Source organism: Prionailurus viverrinus, chromosome B4 (assembly GCF_022837055.1).
Source record: "Prionailurus viverrinus isolate Anna chromosome B4, UM_Priviv_1.0, whole genome shotgun sequence".
In the NCBI taxonomy this organism is placed as follows: Eukaryota; Metazoa; Chordata; class Mammalia; order Carnivora; family Felidae; genus Prionailurus; species Prionailurus viverrinus.
In genome coordinates, this window is record NC_062567.1 from 72,273,694 (window position 1) to 72,296,159 (window position 22,466).

The 22,466-nt window shown below is 44.1% G+C and overlaps 1 protein-coding gene across 1 annotated transcript; it reads right to left on the reverse strand.

Moving 5' to 3' along the window:
* Positions 1 to 1,965: 1,965 nt before the first annotated feature.
* ZNF641 (zinc finger protein 641) lies at positions 1,966 to 17,644 on the reverse strand. The gene is made up of 6 exons (XM_047865235.1): positions 17,523 to 17,644; positions 14,542 to 14,750; positions 13,826 to 13,917; positions 12,559 to 12,688; positions 11,563 to 11,676; positions 1,966 to 10,734 (listed from the first exon to the last, which is right to left on the reverse strand). Exons 2-6 carry the CDS (start codon positions 14,723 to 14,725, stop codon positions 9,980 to 9,982), a joined length of 1,275 nt encoding a protein of 424 aa, XP_047721191.1. The 5' UTR covers positions 14,726 to 14,750; positions 17,523 to 17,644; the 3' UTR covers positions 1,966 to 9,979.
* Between the last annotated feature and the right edge of the window lie 4,822 nt (positions 17,645 to 22,466).

Consider the following 22,466-nt stretch of genomic DNA (forward strand, 5'->3'; position numbering starts at 1 on the left):
ACCAGGATTCTAGTCAAAGTTCTGCCACTCTGACCTTGGCTGAGTTGTTACTTACCTGTGTTCATAGCTTGGTTTTCCTTCTCTGTAAAAAAAGAGTTGGAATTGGGCTAGGATGATTTAAGTGTTAGTAAAATAAGAAGTACTTAAAATATCATGACATAGGCTTTTCTTGCCAAAATTCAGTAAAGGAGTTATCAACTGGGAAAGCACTAACTATAAGAGAGGATATTATCAAGATTTATGAATGCAAAACAAACAACAAAGATTTATAGAATGCTTATCAGAAATATAAGATGGGGAAGGCTAATGAATAGCTAAGTCTTTTGCTTTTCTTAAAAAACAACAGGCATTGAACACTATATATCAAATATGGAGCAAATGTATGATTTCTTTTAGTTCTGAAAGCAAAGGTTAAGAGCAGCATGGGAGTAGTTCTCATGCCATAGGTCGTGACAGGACACGGAAGTGGTCCCTAGGGAAGTAAACATCAAAGTTGCTGGTTCAGGGAAATGACGCTGTTTCCAACTGAAGCCAAACAAATAGGGGAAAGGGAACAACTGGGAAGGTGCTTTTTATTCTTGAAAAGAGGTGAGAGTGATCGTTGGAGGTGGGAAGATGTTGGGACAACCTGGGGAGCTTTTTCAGAGTGTACCTGACCAAGCTTTTGCCAAGAGTCTGATATCACCTACAAGGGGGAACAGAGTATGTGTATTTACAAAAAACAAAACAAAACAAAACAAAACAACCACACAAGAAGAAAAGAAAGCTTAAGTGATGCTAATAATCACCCCCTCACACCCTTAAATAAGAATTACCACTTTAAACCTATGCAAAGCTAATAGTAAAACGCTTGAAGTATATCTCATCTATAGATGATTTGAACTTTGAAATTTCCCCTTGCTGTAATTAGGTTCATTGTGTTCTTGAATTGTCTGTGAGTAGCAGAATGAAGCAAACAGAATCAGAGAATAGGGAGCCATCTGAAAAGAGGCTGTGAAAAACATTGTCTATTGAACACAATTGGAACAAAGTTAATCAGATGTCCTTGTGGTAGCCAGATGTATTGCCCCTTTAGAGTCCTGGGAGGTTTTATTATTTCATTTTTATTTTAGAGAAAGTGTGAATCAGGGAGAGGCAGAGAGAGGGGGAGAGAATCCCAAGGAGGCTCCACATTGTCAGTGTGGAGCTTGATGCGGGGCTCAAACCCACAAACCATGAGATCATAACCTGAGCCGAAGTTGAGTGCTTAACTGACTGAGCCACCCAGATGCCCCTATAGTCCTGGCAAGTTTTTACCTAAAGAATCAGATGATCTAGAACTAGATACCTTTTCTCCTAAGATGGGATGCAAAACAGGGGCAAACATTTTTCTAGATTTCCTAAGAACCATCACAGTTCTGTTTGTGTTGTGATGATTTCATTTAAGCAAATTTCCATCCATTCAGTCAGTACATTTATTGAATTTATTAAGTGTCAGATCCTGACTGTAATAGCTATCAATGGTCACTACAGATTATTTTTCATTCATAAGCTTTTGGGTGGCTGTACTCCAATGAAATATAAGAAATGACTTTACTCATTGGCAAGCTATCCAGATTATCTAGATTATAATGCTAGGTGGGTACTTCTGTGAAAGGAATTCCCAAGAATAGGTAATCTCATCCCAAGTGTTCACTAATAACTAAATGCCTACAAGATTCTGGGTGCTTTGCTGAATAAAGATGGATAAAGCATAATCCCCACTTCTCACTGCTCACACTCTAGTGCCATATTTGGGTATTTAACTTTAGTCAGAGCAAATGGAACATCCCTGACCTCAATTCTTTGCTTTCAACTGCCTAGTCGATGATGATGATCAGAAAATTGTTGGACTTTAGAGTTGTAACAAAGCTTAGATGCCCTTTTGCATCAACTATTCAATGGTTGTTGATAAAACAGTTAACAAAAAATACAAATGGCCTTTAAAAATATGAAAAAGATACAATTTTACTCATAAGAGAGATGCACATTAAAACAGTAAGATAACATTTTTAATCAATTCAAAGGTTTTGAGAACCTACTCCATTGGTAAGGCTGGGGGGGGACAGGCACTCACAACACTAGTGAGAGTGTAAATGGAGGGAATTTCCCTTTTACAATTACAAATGCAAATATCCTTTGACCCAGCAGAACCACTTTATCTTTTAGATGTAAATGCATTTGTGAAAAGACTTATGTCCAACGTATTCAGTACAGCACTGCAGTAACAGAAAAGGAAATAATCTAAATTTTACCAGGGGCCTGGTTAAACTGAAGCTTCCATAAAGCGAAATAGCATGCAGCTGTAAAAAGGGGGGATTCTCTATGTATTATGACAAGCTCCCAAAGATATGTTAAGTGAAAAAACAATTTGGGACATTGAGTATACCGTACTACCTTTTGTGTAAAATGGAGGAAAATATACCTCTTTGTAATTGTATAAAATTCTGGCAAGATACACACAAAAAAACTGCTTCTCTACTGTGAGGGGAACATGATGGGAATGGTAGAGGATACGTAGAAATGAGACTCTTTACTATATCTTTTTTTTTTTTGGATTTGTTTTCAGAATCAAGTGAATTGTAACTTGTTCAAAAATAAAGTAGAAAATTCCATGTAGTTGTTATAGCTTTTTCATTTATAAGATGGTTTGTACTTTGGCATGCATTATTTCATTTCATTTTCACCTCAGTCTCTTAGATCTTAAGTGAAAAAGCTAATGTTTAGAAAATGTGCACTTTAGAAATTGACTTTTAACTGTGAATCCAGTGCTCTCTTGTCTACAATTATTGATGTCAGATGGGGCCTCATCATCTACTCAGTAACTCTCCAAGATATCTTTTCGATGTAGGTAAAGATCAGAAGTTAGGATTCACTTCTACATTGAGTGTTTTGGTAACTTAGAGGCTTTTTGTGGGGAAGGGTGTTCTTAAGCACATTGTGGGGTTTTCAGAACATGCAAGCATCTCCATTTGTCAGTGGTCTCAAAGCAGTAGCTCTCTCCTGTCCCCGCTCCTCTGGGGAGCTCTGAAATGGCAAGGCAGTGTGGTTGGGCTAGAAATGCCTAGCAAGGACAAGAAGACATTCTGGGAAATTAATGTAGGGGCACCATGTCAGAAAGGGAGTTTGAAAAAGAGAAAAGCCAAAGGATTTGGAAGAGAGGAACTGAAGACTGGGGTGGGGGGTTCAGCATGAGGCCCGTGGATGGGGCTGGGAAAGGCACTGATAGAGGGGAGTAAGGAGAGGAAGTCAGGATTCCAATAGACCACTGGAGCAGGCAGAAAGAACAGGGCCCTCAGTGAACAATCATGGCTGGGTTTCTCCTCCCCCTGTTGTCAATTCCTTCCTTCCTCCTTTTCTGGTTAGGAGAAAGACCAGACTTGTCAAGAGTATTACTCCAAGTGACAGTGGGAAGTTAAGAGTGAACATAAGAAAATAGGGAAACCTGAAGCACCGAGGTAGGTGCCAAAACAGTCTGGCTGGTGTTCAGAAAGCTGCAGAGGCAGATTGTCCCCTAAACAGTAGGCTTGAAGCTCCATTAAGGCAACTCCCACGGAGGAAGAGCAAAGCCTTTGGGATGCACTCAAGGCCTGGGGAATGGCTCCTTCCCCTCTTCCCCATGTCCCATGAAGCTCCATAGGTGGGAGGTTGTGTCAGCGGATCAGAGGCTAGTGGTGTCCATGCCAGCTTCCCATGGTTACTCCCACACGAATTTTATTCTTTTACCTTATTCTCTTGATCCCCTTTGCCATATGCTCATCCTCTTTATCCACAAGGGTGAGTATGTCTGGTGGATCCAGTTCCTGCCTAACCCCATCTGTGCATGCCTCCTCTGGCTCCCCCCACCAAATCTCCAATTACTGTAAATTTGCCTAGGGGGTCAATTCATAGTCACCATCATCACCTCAGTTTCCAGACTTGGGTTCAGCACTTTAAGGGTCTCCCAAGAGCAGGGTCAGCACTTGAATGACCCCAAGATGGAGGGCCTTCTTATATTTGCTCCCTAGACCCTTACCTGCCTTACCCTAGGCCCAGTCCTGCTCAGCAATCTCCTTTTCCCAGCTCCAGGTTGGTGAAGACCAGGGGAGGGACATCTGGAAGCCAGGACACCAAGAGAGAGATGGGGAGGCCTAATTTGTGGCATCTCAAGGTTTATGTTTTTGGGAGAAGCAGTGAAGGGGCTCACGCATGACTGTGTGACTCCTCCCAGAGCTGTCTGGTATCTCCCACTCTGTTGCAGTCTTTTGATCATGAGAGAAGAGCTGAGAATGGAGGGAAGAGGAGAGGACTGAGAGAGGAAATCAGTGACACAGCCAATAAGACCTTTATTCAACTGACAGGGACCATGGCGAGCATATTAGAGACCCCTAAGGATACAGACAAAGGTCCCCAGTGGGTAACCCATGGGAAATTCACAGTCCATCAGAGGGAATCAAGTCAGACAAGAGCTAGAAATCCAGCAGGCACAGAGCAGTTGGGTTGGATGGCAAGTGGGCATACACTCCCAAAACTTCCTGGAAGAGTGTGCCTTGGTGTGCAGTATCATGAGACATGGCAGGAAAGTGGTGCCAGGGGAGGGCTCAGTTGAGGAACATGCTGAGTACAGGGACCATGGTCACACTTGATTTCCCAGGCCTGGAAGAGCCAGTGCCTGGCACATAGTGAGATTGCCAAAAATGGCTTATAAAATTGAGAGGGATTCTCAGGAGCCACAAAAGACAGGAAGAGATTGAGTAAATTAAAGTAGCAAAAAGTAGAAATCCACTTTGGAAGCTAAATCTAGGGAAGAAGAGCCTGTAGGGAATGGAGTGTAGGGCCTGGACTTGGCAGTATGGACAACCTCTTAGCCAGGCTAGGATGTGGGGAAGGGTGAGAGAGAGAAAGAGATGCAGGGTGGTAAGATGGCAGCTGAGCTGCTAGAGCCAAGCCAAGGACTGGAGGGAAGAAAGTGGGAAGTATGAGTACTTGACCCTGCTTTGTAGGCTTACAGCTGAGAAACTGGACAGCAGGCAGAGGGATGGAGGGGCTCATGGTGGAACGGAACTAGCTAGAAGCCTAAAGACAATAACTATGATGGAAAGAGAAGGATAGGGATTAGGAAGAACATATATCCTTAGGAAGGTGAAGCATTCCCCAGGCAAAACAAAACGAAAAGCTACTAAACCAAACCAACTGAAAAAGAGAAATGGGAGTGAAGAATGGAGGAGGAGCTCCATTTATTGGGAAAATGAAGGCAGTAACTGGAAAAGCAAGAGAGAGAGACCCTGAAGACTGGAGTTGAAGAAAACTGTAGCTAAGCTTCTCCACCTTGGAGAGAGGAGCTTATCACCTCCAAAGAGACTTAGGTTCACTCCAACCTTTTGACCTTGGAGAGCCCCACAGGAGTGGTCATTTTAGTTCAGTCTGTCCTCATGAGTTTGGTTAGGAGAGGAGCTAGAGGTAACAGGACCAGGGCCTGCAAGACAGGCCCCTTCTTGCAGCCTGAATTGGACAGAATCTTCAAGCAGGAAATGCATTTTTGACACAGGTGCCATGGCTTAACTGATTACAACTCTACCTGGTAAACGGAGTCTGGGTTCAAATCTCACTTCTGTCACATGTTACTAAATGAGCCTGGTTCTTTCTTGTGTCCTGGGGACTCTCCAGTACTTCTGTTGCCCTTGTCCATAGGGTATGCCAATTCATGGTTAGAAATCCCTTGCATGGTACCTCATTGGTCTCCAATGCAATTGTGAGGTTGGAAAACTTGGTTCCTTAAGGGCTTGGGAGAGCTGGCCTTACCCTCTATCCTGTGCTAAATATCCACCTTGCAAGCCTCCAGGGCAACTTATTAGGCCTGGAGAAGGACCACTAACTAGCAAAGGAGGACCATTTCCTTGGATGTTGGTTTTTCAGTTTTACATTGGATTTCCTTTCTTTGAGGTATCTTCTCCTTTTTATCCTTCCAGATTTCTGGACCCGTGAATCCTCAGGGCCCATTTTAGAAACTCTAGCCCCAGTAAGTCACGGCACATTGGTAGTTGCCCCCCCGCCCCCAAACACACAATTTCTAAAATTGTTGCCTAACCCAGTCCTTTCACCGATTTAAGGGTGCAGGAAGACCTTGGGACTCAAGGGAACCAGAAATGAAGAGAAACTAGCCTGGAGAGGTTGCAGAAAATAAATCTGGCAGCAGGGGTTTAAAGATTTCCCTCCCTCTCTCCCCATTTGAAGAGGGTGAGGTACCACTGATTGAAGTGGAACTTGAATCTCCTAGCCAGTGACTCTCAAACTTTAGTATACATCAGATATTCTCGAAGGCAAGTGAAGACTGACTGCTGGGCTCCACTCCCAGAGTGTCTGATTCAGTTTGTTTGGGATGGAGCCTGAGAATTTGCATTTCTAAAACAAGTTCCCAGGTAATGTCCATGTTGCTGGTTCAGAGACCACCTTTTGAGACCCAAGGCCTAAATATAGCATTCCAGGAATAGAAGGAAATTTTGCCAGCTCAGGATCTCTAAGGGGTATATGGGAATAGATTTTACTTTTCGGTTACTGCCCAGCCTCACTCACCCCCATCCAGTGCATTCATCTGAATAGGAATGGAAAGAACATATCTTCTGGCATCTCTGGTTCTGAGTCAGGGCTCACCTTGCCCTTGATGGAAATAAGGAAACAGTGGTTTGAGTGCAGAAGTGCTGGAAAGAAAAGGACTTTGTCACAAATTATCACCCCTTTAGCTCCCGGAAGGAGCTAAACAAGGGAAAACTTTTTCTTTCTACTTCTACTATCAGAGCTAAGGCTTAAAATGTAAATGACTCTGGGAAAAGCTAATACTTTGAGTTATCTCCTCCAGTGTAAGGGATTCTTCGAAGACATACTTTGATGGAATAGAAAGGGGAGGACACTTGGGCCCTGAACAGGGTAGAGGCACCACAGAAAGAAAAGGTGACAGGTTTCTGAAGATGGACTTCCCCATTTTACATTTGCCCAGAGAGAACACAGAGACAGTTTTTTTTTATTTAAAGGGGATGGGTGGACACGTGGCAAAGCAAGTTGGGAGAAAGATGGGAGTTTGAGACTGATTCCCTATGGGACAAATCATTCAAATCTATTCACCCATCTGATGGCTGTTGCTTATTTTATTTTTCATCCAAGGAAAGTGGTGTTGGACCGAGGTAGAGAAGACAGTGGTATACCAGAAATGCCCTAAGATGTCCTTTCTGCAGAAGGCCCTTAGACTCCATGATGCCTTTCATTTGGGTATTACGACTGCCCCCACACTTTGGGGGCTTCGCTTACTCTCCTTACATTTACTAAAACAGATCAAAGGCTGGAGGTTAACATTTGGTTATTAGGAGGTGTAATCTGATAGTACAGGGAGTCACCTCCCACAGGTCTTTAAAACAAAGTTTGTGAGGAGCTGGATTTGTTAGCATGTCATCGTTTTAAAAAATATAAGTAGAATGTAAGCAATACTCTTGTAGTCATTAAAGACTAGACTCTGTCTTTATCCCCTATTGCCTCTGATATCTTAGTCCTTAAAATACTTAGTGATCCTTGCCCTGTAATTCTTGACACAAATATATAACGACCATACTGGGTCAGGGTAACTCCCTATGATCCCAGATTAGTGATTCCATGGATAGGCTCTGAACCTGCTAAATGTATATATAAAGCAGAGTGAATTGCTAAAGTCTGTTATTCTCAAAAAGTGAGTTTCTGGTTTTTACCAGATTCTCAAAAGGGTCTATGATCTAAAACAGGTTCTGAACCATTGCTTACATAGAGCTGATCTGCATTAATGAATGAGGTGTAGTGGGAGGGTAAAAGAAATGGTATAGCCCAGTTTTACCACTGGAATCCAATACTCTCCTAGTCCCTGGGGTATCTCCTAATACTACTCCTAAAATGTTCCTTTCTCTGAGGACCTTATAAAGGGCTGGCCATTTTGCTCTAATACTAGGAACGTAAGCAAGAACAGTACATTCCAAGCAAAGAAGGAAGGCTGCTCTGAGCAGCAGAAGGGAGGCAGGGGCTCGGCTGCTCAACTCATATACACTCTAAGAAGCCAAGTCAACAAAATGGCCCTATTTTCAGCTCCATTTGGGTCCAGAACTCTGAAGAGCTGTGATTCACCCAGTTTTTCCTAAGCAAATGGGACAGTCATTAAACTAGATCGTTGCAGCTTACTTCCTCTTGCCTCTCTAGTTAATTCCACCAATTGTGGTTGAGAAATAAGTTAAGGACAAACCAGAGTCTAAGCATTAAAGAGAAACTACCCCACTTTCATCCACTTTGCTCCTTTCTCTCCCTAACCCCAAACTGCTCTTACATACAAGATCATTTTTAAATTATAAGCTTGGTATTAACACATTATCAATAAAGCAAAACAATGACCAACTTATCAACCAACAGATGCTAGAATACTTATGTAAGTCCTGGAGTTAAGAGTCTTAGTGTGGATACCTGTCCAGAATTGGGAAGAGAACCCAATGCATTACCCTGCATCAGCTGAAAAGCTAAACCATAGCCATTTCCCTCAAGTTCTGTTTCTGGGAGAATGAGATCCCCAAGAAAAACTGTCTCCTTGATGAGGCAATCAAGGTCAAATAAGAATGATGACAACAACCTGCAAGCACTGTGATTCCTGCCCTAATTTCCCAGCACTAAAACAAGACAAAGAAACCCACTAAGCAGGAAGCTTCTATATGCAACTTACTTGAAATCAACAAGAAACAGCTCACCTCACTGAGGATGGGTCTTTCTCCTCCCAGGCCAAAAGAATCTGTGGCCGGGAGAGTCAGACCTAGACATATATATCCACGTTTGTCTTGATCTCACTAATACTGGGGAAGACATTATATCTCAACTCCCACAACTTAACCCATCACTTAACCCCTTCCATGAGGGCTCTCTTAATTGCTCAGCTTACTTCCTATCTTGAAACAAAACAAAAACTCCCATACAATCCCTACTACCCTCATCCCCAGAAAACAGCCCCTAGAAAATCTAGCTTGTACAGTTTGCACTTTGCATGCTCTCTGAATTCAAAGACCCTGCACACAGATACACATAGACACATAAAGACACAGATAAGAGAAGAGGGGTCTGTTCAAGGGGATAAAGTTTTTTCTTCCGTGTGGGCCTGGGTTACTTGTGGGTATAAGTCCATCTCTTAGCATTGTATGTAGGGTGATCTCTCAGCTGGATATATGTATGAAGAGGATGAAGAGAGTAGGAATAGGGGGTGAAAAGGTTCTTGTTTCTATTTTTCAGGAGGTAGGGGTAAGAGGTGTGGATGTATATTTCGATGATCTGGTTAAGGGTGATGGACCCACACAGGAATGAGGTCTGCCCCTCAGCTTTCATTTGGATAAAAAAAAGGGGGACTCTGGGTACCTGATCACTATTTCTTTCCTGTTTCCTCATTACTCTCTAACCCAGTGTTCACCAGTGTGTTTCATGGAGTCACCAGTTCTGTGGGATGTAAGACAGAAAGGATACTGAGGTCAAATAAATTTAGGAAACACTGCATTAAAAGAGGCTTAACAATTCCCTGTACCCAGAAAGTTCTCAGAGCCTTTAATATGCTAATATGGTCTTTCTCTCTATATATAGAGAGGATATAATAGTTACAGTATACAAAGGTGGTACTCAAATATTTAACTGGGATAGCATAGGCTCCAACCACTCGGCTTGGACCTCAGTAATAAACTCCCTTGAGAATGGGCTCAGGCTGAATATCAGCCCATGTAGTAAGCACTGTTCCCTAAAGTTTTGCCCAAAGAACTCATCTTGTGTGGTATCTCACAGAACTGGTGAGAAATGTCTGGCCAATGTTGGAACCTCATCTTTCCAGGCATGGAGCCAGGGCTCATGATTCTGGCCATTGGGGTGCAGGAGAGGGGCAGCTCTGGGAGAGACTCCTGGTAGCACCAGCTGCTGATAGATGTGACCACAGCTGCAGCAGAAACAGATCTCAAAAGACAGATGTCCCTCTGTCCCAGCTGCTCCGGGGACTTTGTCCCTGGTGGGTCAGCAGGTGCCTGTCCAGGTGATGTTTACGGCCAAAGCTCTTTTCACAGCGAGGGCACTGGAAGGGCTTCTCCCCAGTATGGGTCAGCCAGTGTCTCACCAGGTGGTGCCGTCGGCCAAAGCTCTTCCCACACTCAGTGCACACATGGCACTTTGGCACTGGTGGGGCCCGCTGCCGTTTCCTAGCCCCAGGGCTCTCTCCAACCTCTTGGCCCTTGCAGGATTTGCCTTCCGCATGCACTCTCTGGTGGCTGGCTAGATGGGAGTTGCATCGGAAATTCTTGCCACACTCAGAGCACCTGCTGGGCTTGTCATGTAGGTGGGTTTTCTGGTGCCGGATCAGGTGATGTCTTCGCCCGAAGCTCTTTTCACACTTGAGGCAGCTGTAGGGCCGCTCCCCAGTGTGTGTTTGCTGGTGCCTGGCAAGGTGGGAGCCCCACACAAACTGTTTCCCACATTGGGGGCATGTGTGCGGTCTTAACAGGGAATCCATCTCTGTGCTACATAGAAGGTTTGAGAAGCTATCTTCCTGAAGAAAAGGTGGACCCAGGAGCATTCCTCTGGAGCTCCTGGGCATGGAATCCCAGCTCTCATCCTGCTCTGGGTTCCAGAGAACAGTATCTTCAGACACACTAGATAACATTCTGGGAGGTTCTGCTTCTAGTTCAGGGGTATCACCCTCGTGCTCACTGCCATCTCCTGTGGAGAAGGGAAAATACCAACCCCAAGAGGGGAGTCACAAGAGAGTACCCCAGGACCCAAGTCATAGGTGAGGTAGTATGATTCCTGTTGGGGCCTAAACCTTACCCCACAAGGGCTGAGAGAACAGGCTCTAATGTTGTATAAGACAGTGCAAGAGGTGCAGAGGTTAAAAGCCTAGACTTAGGAAGCAGATTACCCAATTTTGAATCTCAGCTTTCCCACTTAACTTCTGTAAGCCTTCATTTTCTCTTCTGTAAAATGGGAATAATTATGAGATAAATGTTATAAGATAGATAGTAGAGTACCTGCACATAGTGAGCACTTAGTAAATGGTCTATGCTATTGTTGCTATTTATTTATTATTATGAGCATAGGTGGAGAGAGTTAAGAAATGTGCTGCAATCCTCACTGGCTGAGTGACCACCTGTCAGCAATACAAGAGACATTTTGGAAAGCATTTACAATAACATCAACAATAACAACAACAACAACTAACATTTATTGAGTGCTTATTATGTGCCTGGTACTGTTCTACTATGTTAACATATTTAAATCTCACAGTAATATATGGATGAGGAACCCAAAGAGGGGTGAATTTCTTTTCCAAGGTCCCCCAGGTGTGGTCCTAGATTACAATCCACAAAGTTTGGCTCTAGAGCCTGCCTTCTAAACCTTTCTGCTACACTGTCTTGCCGTTGAAGAAAAATACCTCTGTACTTTTTGACTCCGTAACTCGCTGAGCAGAGGAGGGATTAGACGGACATGTAATGATGACACTCCAAGAGGGGTGAAGGAAGTGGCTGAAAGTCTATTGTAGGTGCTTACCTGTATATGTGACCCTCAGGATGTCCCTCTCCTCTAAGTCTTGGGGGTCAGGGACCCATTGTTCTTCCCCTCCTTCTAGTTGAGAAAGCATGTCCAGTTTGGGAATTGGAAATCCTGCCCATGGGAAAGGAAAACAGAGATGTCAATGAGTTCAACTGTAATTATCTATTTCTGACAAAAGCTATTTCCTAGATTACTCCTTGGAGCTGAAGATAAAAGAAGGCCAGATATAGGCCTCTCTCCCCAAGCCCCCATGTGATTTCTCTTAAGTCCCTCTTCTTTCTTTTAGAAAATCACATTCTCTTCCCTGGTGTGTCTGTTCTCTTCTACTCAAATTCCACTCGAATTTCAAATACTAGCCCAACTGTGTTTAACTTCACTTAATTAGCCCTACTAGAGCTGTCCTACCCCCAGACTCCCATCTTACCCTAGATGGCCGCTGAGTTTCCAAGGACTCAGTTCTATCACTTAAATGTCCTCTCTGCTTTCTAAGAATCTCCCAATTCCCAACCAAGGTGAGCCTAAAGTTCTCTTCTCCACAATTCAGCATTATTTTGCTGTTGTTTTTAAAAAATGACACCTCGGGGTGCCTGGGTGGCTTGGTCGGTTAAGCGTCCGACTTTGGCTCAGGTCATGATCTCACGGTCCGTGAGTTCGAGCCCGCATCGGGCTCTGTGCTGACAGCTCAGAGCCTGGAGCCTGTTTCGGATTCTGTGTCTCCCTCTCTCTCTGCCCCTCCCCTGTTCATGCTCTGTCTCTCTCTCTCTCAAAAATAAATAAACGTTAAAAAAATTAAAAAATAAAAATAAAAAATGACACCTCACTTCCATTTTCCTTGAATTAGGCTTAATGCTCTTTCTCTGGTGAAAGCTTACATATATTGCCAGCCAGGGAAAGTACCCTAGACAGACACTCTAGAGCATCAGCTCTAGAGCAGATGGCTCCATCCTCCCAGAGTATAATCTTATAAAAGTGGCTAGGGAAGATTATGCTTACTTAGAGAGACCACTATCCCACAGTTTTCCTGCATGACATATTCTCCATAAAAGTCTGTCTGAGAAGGATCCAGGCTCCGCCACTCCTCCTGAGAGAAGCACAGTGATACATCCTTGATGGTTACCAGGCCCTGAAACAAAATGTAGCATCATCTGTTAGTAATTGTTCGTTAAGGAAAATGTGATCTCAGTATAAAATGCTGAGATAGTAGAGGAGAGAGGCACAGGAGCATCTAGAAAGAGAATTTCCCAGAGATAGGGCATACAGTTTTGGTGAAGGGTAAATGAACAGAGGTGTCAAAGTAATGGTCAGTGAGTGAGTAAGGATAATGTCTCTTGAGGAGTTTCCCACTGGGACCATGGCAAGTTGGAGGCACGCTCCCTCATTGCTCATTGCTCCCTCTGTTTAATTACAGTGTCTGCCCAGTGCTTCCCACTTGCCTTATTTTTTTCATTGCAGAAATTGGGTACTAACATCTCCTTCCTCCACTTGACCATTCCTTTTCTATCAGCACAAAATCATATAGATAAAACATTCTTTCTCGCCTTCCACCCATCATGCCATATCCCTATCTTTTGAGGTAGCATAGTATGGTGGCTAGAAGCCCAGATTCTTGAGCCAAATGACTCCTGGCTCTGCCACTTATTAGCAGTTTGGCCATACACAAGTGCTTCAGTCTTATCCTACCCTATTTTCTCATCTGTATAATGGGCATAATTGAGTTTCTCTCAGGGTTAAATGGGTTAATATATGTAAAGCGTTTAGAGAACCACAGTATGGTAAGCATTCTGGGAGTGTAGTCCTTCTGTGGTTCTTCCATTGCCTTCTGAATCTAAATCTCTCTGGCTCTGCCCCTCTTTACACCTTTCTGTTTTCTCTTTTTTTTCCATAAATGCTCCACTGTCCACCCAGTCCTGCCTATTTTATGTTCTTCCAAACTTCCTTCAGGTCATCTTTTCCTAATCTTTCCAGATTTTTTTTCTTAAAAGACATGAATAAATTGTTCTTAAAATCCCTCTAGGGATAGCACAACCATCCATTAAAAACAAATTAACCTCTAGGAATTCACCCTCTTCTTGTCAAGCCTCCACTCATTTTTTTTCAAGGGTATGATGAGCCCCTTGGAAAGGAAAGAATCTGCTCAGTTATAAGATGGGGATACTATTAGTGATCATGTGAAATAACAAATCAATAGGGTGATGCTGAGGCTACAGAAAGGCAGTCGTGATGAGACCCTGGGAGAGGCTAAGGGAAGCACACGGCCCACCTGTGATCCTGCCGCAAGAAGTGCAGCTGCCATCTCCCAATCTCCGGTGCTCCCCTCCTGGGGAATGGCAGGAACCCAGGGGGCCGACTGAGCTGAAGAGAGGAAAGAGGAACCACTAGAGATGGACCATCCACCCTTTCCCAATAAGAGACTGGGCCCCATGTTAAAGGAGCTTAAGGGTCACATTGTCCTGTATTTTTGCCCACTGATAAAATTCAAATGCATACACCTAGTGGAAGAGACCTTTACTCAAAATATTCTGCAAGGGTATTGAGTGGTTTTTAGTAGAACTTATATGTCAGCCATCTCTACTGGACTAGCTGTGGTTTGAATTTATATTATTTGAATGTAATTTTCACCTAGTAAAGTGCATCTCACTGGGTATGTTCTCAACAGTAATCAGAGCTGTTGTCACTTCCTTTGTCTCCCACATACAATACCACTAACCATGCACTTGCAGCATGTGGAGGGAATGATTATGCAAGAAACGGGAGAAACCCAGTTTCATGGTTTACAGAACCCAGGAGCTCCTTATACTCTGTGACCAGGGCGCAGGAAGAATGGACTAGTCCTGGTACTGGTTATGGTGTTCAGTCCATGGCAATTTGGGGATTTTAACTCTGCTTTCAACATAGATTAAGAGACTACTCTTTGTACTGTGCTCTCCCCTCCCCGCTACCCAAACCCACACACACACACACCCTCCAGGCTCTTACCCTTCTCCTGAAGGGACTGTGGCTCCTCTTCAAGGTCACAGCAAAGGTGCTCCAGTGGCCCTGGTGCTGTTCTCCATGGCCCCTCTTCTTGACTTCCCCTTTCCACCTGAGGCTCTGTTCCATCCAGCTGGACATTCATTGACTCCCATCCTGTCCCCAGGACTGCTGTTTGTTCTGAAAGCATCTTTGCTGCAAACCCAAATTGTGACCTGAAACACAATTCATTATCAGCTGTGCCCATTAAAAATGTAAAGGGGTAATACTCCTAAGGGAGTTATGGAAAACAGCCCTAGGGATAAAAGATGAAACTGGGTACAAGAAGCTTGATGGAAGGTGAATTTTAAAAGCTTGGTGTGTTCCAATCAACTAAGCCTGGGCCAGGCTTCTTGGAGAAATTAAGAAATGAGCAGGTGCTAAATAGCAAAGTCACTAACAGTTATTTTGGGGACCTCATGGTAGATACAGAATATCCCTGATGGCTGTAAGAACTTCATTTGAAAAAAAAAAAAAAGAACAATCCTGGAAATTCAAAAGCTATTCATTTAATTTCAACCACTGAAAATACAATAAAGTAAGCAATCTGGACACATGCAGGAAAGAATATGCACTAACTTCCACTCAACAAAAATGGATATAATCACATGTAAGATTTTCTGCCACAAATCCATTCTCATCAATTGGTTCAGAATGAAATGACTACTATAGGTTGCAGTCCCAGCCAAAGGTATGTGTGTGTCAGGAGCACACACCTCCCTTATGAGACTAAACCAAATGACACCTCACTTAAGCCTCAACAAAGGGACACAACCTCTCACTCTGATGCAGAAAATGAGAACTGGTAATAAATGTGGTTCAAAGACCAATAACTCAGAAAGCAGGGGTAAAACTCCCAAGCAACCCTGACAGATAGGAGAAATTGTTAGTCAACGAGGAGTCGATGTCTGATGGAGAAAAGTAAAAGAGAAAGTGTTTGAACCAAAAGTGGATAAAGGGGAAATAGTTGCTGCTAATATGACCTCACGGTGAATTCAAAGTCCTATGAGTTGAAACATAAGAAAGAACCTGAGACAGGAAAGATCCAGTCAGATCTCATTAGCAAAATATATTCAATTTTAAAGAAGGGTGTGAAGAAGCCAGAGTATGTTCCATCAGAAGAAACAAAAGTGGAGAAAGAGATGGGAAATATGGCCATTGGGAAAAAGTTAAAAGCAACAGATATAGTTTTCTCCAGTCTAGGAGAAAACAGAAGTGGTTTCTATCTCTGTGTACAGGTGTATTCTCTTGACTGCCAAGAGAAGAGATTTGGGTTAGATAACAAAAATTCTTAATAATAATCCTGTGGTGCATAGGACCAGGCTGTGGGCTTTTCTCCTCTCTGGACATCTTAGGGGTCAGGGCAGGTCTCACGTGTTGTTGACAAGGGATTCCCTGCCTCCTCGCAGATAAACAGTCTATGAGATGGCACAGAGAGCCCTTCTACTTGGCAACATCAGTGTGTGAGTGTGTGTGTGTGTGTGTGTGTGTGTGTGTGTGTGTGTGTGGTGTGATTTTTATTCAGTACCGAAGCCTCAGAGCCAATGAAAGGCTTCCAAAAACAGGTCAGAACCTTGGTGAACTATCCTGGCTCACTCATACCCATTCAATGACATTTGCAAGAACCCAGAAGCCCAGGATAGGTAATGACAGATGTCAAGTCATTTATTTTCTTGCCTATTTGTCTTTGACGGAAGAGGTAGGTGACAACCCTAAGCCCAATGCACAGGAAGGGAACAAATTATCCTTTCATCTCAGAAGTCCAAAGGAGTCTCAGGGCCTCATGGGAGCATCCTGGACTGATTCCCAGCTTAGGAGGTTTCCTTTTCAGAGACTTCTCATGAGAAAGGAAAATTCCCCATAAAGCAATAAAGGGAAACTTCCATTTTAGCTTTCTCTTCTGAATTCCAGCCCCTGTATTTGCCTCGTTTTTAACATATAAGGTGCCAATTCCCTCCCTTCACTGGAGGTCTTCCTTGTTTCTCAAGCTCCTTTTGAACATCCTCCCTCAGGGCTTTACCTACAGCTACTATCTGAACACCTGTCTCAAACTCATTTCTCCATCCCCCCAGCAGCACAGTCCCTTGACGGGAAGCCTCCTTCTGCAGAGCTTACTGGGCTAGCTGTGAGCCTCTCCAGACTACTGGAGACTACTTTCCACAGAAAACCTGTGGAAGTGCTGGCAAAAATCTCAGCAGCAAGGGGGTGGTTACTTATCCTCACACTGCATTTCCTACATGTTCACTCTCTCAGAGACAGCACCTGGGCAGTTAAGGTGTCAGCCCTAACCAGGTTTCTCCTGGCTCCAGGATGTTCCCAGGCCTACTGGAGTCTGGGTTCTAGGGCTTGCATTTCTCACTTTTCCTCACATATCCGGGGCTCAAGCCACCTGCAGAAGTTTTTGCAGCGGGCGCTGTTGAATAGGGAAAAGGCGGTGTATCAAAATGAGTGGCCCAAGGGCACGAGGACGTGTCTCTCCCGTTCTGTCAGAGAACCCTGCCCTCCGCCCCGGGTGGGGCATGGGCGGGACGGGCGCCTGCTCCGGAGTAAGGTTGCTTCTTCCCTTCTTCTTGTCACAGTGCCCCTGGAGAGGGTCAGATTTCAGAGAATCCGAGAGGCTGAGCCGGGGCAGGGGAAGTGAGGTCAGAAAACAGGTTTCCCGTGAACTGGGGCAAGAGCAAGTCAAGAGAAAGGAGCCACGGGGTAACCTGTGCCCGAGTGACAGCGGCGGGAACCGCGGGGCCTGACAGCGACGCTGGGGACGGGGAAGCCTGGGCGAAGGCCGGACACAGAATGTCAGTGGGGCCAACCCCCCGGTTAAGGCAGCGACCGGAGGCCGCGTCGATCCTCCTCCCCGCCCCGTGGGTGACTGGGCCCCCACCCGCCTTCCCGGGAAGCCGGGCGTCCCTCCCTCCAGCCGCGACTAACTGCGGCTCGGCCCCACTCACCCCGGTCGGCTTGGCCTGCGGCCCGTGCCTCCCTCCTGGGCGCCGCCGGCCCCTCCCCTCCGCCCTCCGCTTCGTCTGAGCCGCCGGCTGCTGAGCCAGCTACGGGCGGAGACGGCGGCCGGGCGGGCGCGGGTGGGGCGGGCACAGGAAATCCCCGCCCGCTTCCGGGGCTCGGCGGCGGCGGCGGCAAGGGGGAGGGGGCGGGGGCGGGGGCGGGGGTGGGGCGGGGGCGGGGGCGGGGGTGGACCGTGGCCCCCACGCCCCCCATCGCTCAGGCCGGTAGAGCCGGGGACCTCCGCGCCCGCCGCCCCGGGACGCCGGATCCCGCCTACGGTGGCCGCCCACCCGCGCCCGCTCCCTGACTGACCATTTTCGGTCCCGGCCCTCGGCCTCCCACGGGGTTCTTTGCACACGGGTTCATTAATTACCCCGACATTTAATAACCGATCGTTGTATGCCAGACAATCGCTATGAGAGCAAATTCTCAGGCAACAATCTGGAATTCGTCAAGAAGCTTGACTTGTAGGTTTCAAGGTAGCATGGATTGGGGGCTTGAGAGGGCATTGAGGAGGAGTCACTAATGCTGCTTGAGAGATCGTCAGGTTGACTTCAAGGACAAGGTGCTATCTGAAGTAGGCCTTGCAGCCGCATTGTCCAGTTTGCGGGAGCCACTAGCCATATGTGGCTGCTGAACTCTCTGTATGTGGCTAGTCCAAATAGAGATGTGTTGTAACACACACACACACACACACACACACACACACACACACACACACCAGGTTTGGAAGACTGAATTAACAAAATGTCAAATAGCTAATAAGCAGCATTTGGTATATATAGGACTAAATACATTACTTTCTTCTTAAAATTTTTTTTAATGTTTTTATTTTTGAGAGAGAGAGAGACAGACTGTGAGCGGAGGAAGGGCTGAGAGAAGGAGACACAATCTGAAGCAGGCTCCAGGCTCCGAATTGTCAGTGCAGAGAGCCCGATGGGGGCTCAAACTCACAAACCAGAAGATCATGATCTGAGGTGAAGTCGGTGGCTTAACTGACAGAGCTACCCAGGTAACCCTATAGGGTTAAAACATTATTAAAATTAATTTCACCTACTTTTTTTCACTTTTAAATATGGCTACTAAAATTATTAAATTATATATGTGGCTTGCTTATTTTTCTATTGGACAGAGCTACCTCGAAGCATTAAGATGAATTTGAGAAAGATGAGAAGGAATAAACTATGTTACCATTAGAACCTATTTATAATCTACAAATCACATTATTTCATTATCACAACAATTCTGTACAATTTTATAGACTTAAAAAATAAATGACTCACTTTAAGGTCATAAGTGACAATCATTCCTTTAATATATATTTAGTTTTTGCTATGTGCCAGGCACTAAAACTAACTGCTGGCAGTCAGCGATCCCAAAGGAATCGTCTGTGTTTCAAGAACTCAGTCTTTGGAAACATAGGTCAACAAATATTTGCAGTTAAATGTAATAGATGCTAAAATGGAGGAGTATACTCCACATTAGGAACAAAGAAATAAATATGTATGGGAGGGAAGTCAGAGAATGCCTCACAGAAGTCTTGAGGCACAGAAGAGCAGAGAGGGCTCCATAATGAGGAAGAAGAGAATGTGATAGACCTGCAATTGGGAAAGGGTATAGAGTATACTCTAGAGCCAGTCACCGGGTACGTGGGGGGAGTGGTCAAGCCAAGATTTGTATCTTGGAGTTCTGGGACTAAGTCCAGGGGTTCTTTTCATTATGTTACCACTGTTGATAAATATAAGGTGTGTTAATCGGGTAGGCTAATAAAACCACTATCTCAGTGATTTAACACAATAAAGACTTATGTTTCATATAAGTCAGGTGTAGTGGGTTGGTTGGGGCCAGTGGGTGGGCTATCTGCTCCTTGAAATCATGGAAAGACATGGCTTGTATCTTGTGGCTCCACCATCACCAGTTGCCTTGTAATTGTCCAATCTATGGGCCTCAGATAAGGGAGAACTGTGGTGGACCTGTTGGAGATATCCAGGGCCAGCCTGGAAGTCAAGTACATCATTTTTACCCCATTCCCTTAGACTGAATTCAGGTGTGTAGTCACATGGTCCCACCTGACTGCAGGGGTGGCTGGGAAGTAAAATGCTTGTGCCTAGTAGAAAAGGAAATGGGGTTTAATGGACACTTATATTGCCTCTGCCACACAAAATGAACATAACCAGGCACCTAGACCTGACTTTACTTAACAGGGATATTTGGGGAGAGCTAGTAGATAGATAGATGATAGATAGATAGATAGATAGATAGATAGGAGAGGCAGCCCAGATTCTCCTCTCTTCTTTGGGAAACAAACCAGTGTAAGATTGTATCCTTTAAAAAAAAAAAGGGGGGAGGAGGCAAAATAGGCTCTGGCCCAATGGCATGATAGTGGGCCATTAATAATTAGTAAACATATACTTTATGTCAGAACCTTGTCTTAAACATCACAGGGAAAAATGTAAAACACCTCTATATTATGCTTTGATGTGCCATCTCTTTACCTATCAATCAGCAAACTGTGAAGTGTAGATATCATCTCAGCATGGGTTTGGGGTATTAAGTGAGCCAAAAGGCAAAATTAGAAATTGAGCCCTGGGCTTAGACTTATAACCTGGTACACCAGAGTAGACCTTAGCTTTCACAGTAATATATGGACAAATCCAAATGCCTATATAATGTTACAAGGTGGAATAATTAAATATGCAGTGAGTTTCAGGTAGATAATTCCATCTTTTAAAAACGTTCTGGTGGAAAAGTTTCAAGATCAGTCTTGATGGCAAAATGTAGGAAGAACAGCTTGGATAGAATCAGAAGACACAAATGGACTTGCTGTGGCATTCTGTGGAATGAAGAATACAGATGTGGGGGTGTCTATCTAGAGTAGAGGAGAATTGAAATGAGGAAATTGATAGAAAGATGAGAATGTGGGGTTTTTTATTTGCCATGTCAAGTAATAAAGAGTCATTATACTTAGTATTACAAGAAAGCAATATACCTGATGGGTCTAATCATGTCATTCTAAGGAAATGTGGTGGCCTGTGGCTGCCCTATTGATAGAGTTCAGAACCTCAGAATGGGATGAAGTGGGCCCATAGCCAGATTCTAGTGTGTGGAATATAGAGTTCCTTAGGACACAGCAGTGTTCTTTCTGAGCCTCAGGGGGAGTTCCCAGGCACTTACGGTTTCAAGTTCTCTATAGACTTTGAAAGACCTTAAAAGACTCAGTCTCTTGCCTATCAGTCTTGGCTTCTTCACTTCTGAAATCCTGTTCTGCTGTGGTTTGAATAAGAAAGTACAATGCAGGTATTTACCAGTTCAAGATTGTGTTATAAGAGTTCTTTTATCAGTCAGTTGATTGTAATGAATTATCAGCTTGGCTTATAAAAACCTATTCGGCCATTATGAAGCCCTACCTTCTGTTGCTAACTAGAACCTAACCACCACTTATGACACTGCTTTTCTTCCATTCAAAGTTTTGAAGACTAGTGTCAGAGATGAATTTTCTACCAACAGGTCAGTGGGGATGTTTGCTTCCTCTATGTCCATGACTATAAACAAGAGAGAAGGGTTGAGGGAAGTTTCAGATTAGGGCTCCTATGTAGAGAAAGGTTAAGGGTCTCCTAACCAGTAATTAATAATTATAACTAACATTTGTAGCACACTTTACATTTTACAAAGTACTTTTTGTATATGTGATCTTCACAACTCAGAGGTAAGTTATTCCTAGTCTATGGTTAAGGAAATAGTGGTTCAGACATTTAAACTGTAGAACCTCCACTTTCTATCATCTTGGGCAGATTTATGTATATAAAGCTGTTTACTAATCAATAAAATGAATGCCATTATGAATGCCAAAATGAACCCCTACTTGGTGGCGTTGCTGTGAAGGATGAGATGATGTAGATAAACAATTGAATGCATAGTAAGAATGCAATAAATGGTAAGACCTAAGAATTGAAGCTGCATAATGACTGAAAAGAGGACTTTAGTAGGGTGATGGACAGGGAAAACATAAGATGAAAGATCAGTTTTATTCCAGAGTCTTAGTGAAGTAGACAAACTGGTTAGAATGTAATGAGCTGAAGGAGCAGGTGGTACAGTGGGGAGCTTGAATTGGAGATAGGGAGGGGTTGCAGTCATTGGTAGTAACTAGGTATAGGATATGACTGTGAAAGTGAATGGCCAAAGTGGTGGACAAAATCATTTCAGGTAAGAGAAAGCCAAGGAGCTGAGAGGCTAGGGTGTCAGCAGGGATAGCATCCAAAGTATTTAACTACCAACACTAGCATGGACATGGATCCATCAAAATGGATGTAGCCTATAGTGTTGGTCCTGGAGGCACCAGCGACTATGAAAGTATTTCAGTATTTTAATAACCACACTTGTGCAATCTAACCCAGGGCATAAGATGGAATTGTCCACATGGATATTGGGGTCGCCAGGAATGATGATGGTGTTATGGAGCGTGGGACAGCAAGCCAGTTGAGGGAGGCTTTGATGAAAAAAGGAGAATGACCAGGATATGTTAGGTCAAAATAACAAGGAAGTGTGCTGTGTAGGATGGTTTGATGGCAAGTGCTTCAAAGATACAGGACGTTATTTATGAAGGAAGGAGGGAAATGGTACTTGAGGCAGCATGAAAAGCAAAGAGAACATTTTACTTCTGGCCGTAGATAGTGTAAAGCCATCATTCATATAGCTGAAACAAAACTTTCATGAAACAATACCTACCCTAACCACATGCAATGTATGCTGTTGGTTTCTATTCTATTACTTTATTTTAAAAAGTTTTCCATTTACTACCCACTAAATTAGTTTCACAACTCACTAATGGATTTCAGTTTATCATTTGAAATGTATTGGTATGTAAGTGGTAGGCGCAAAAATAGCCACCT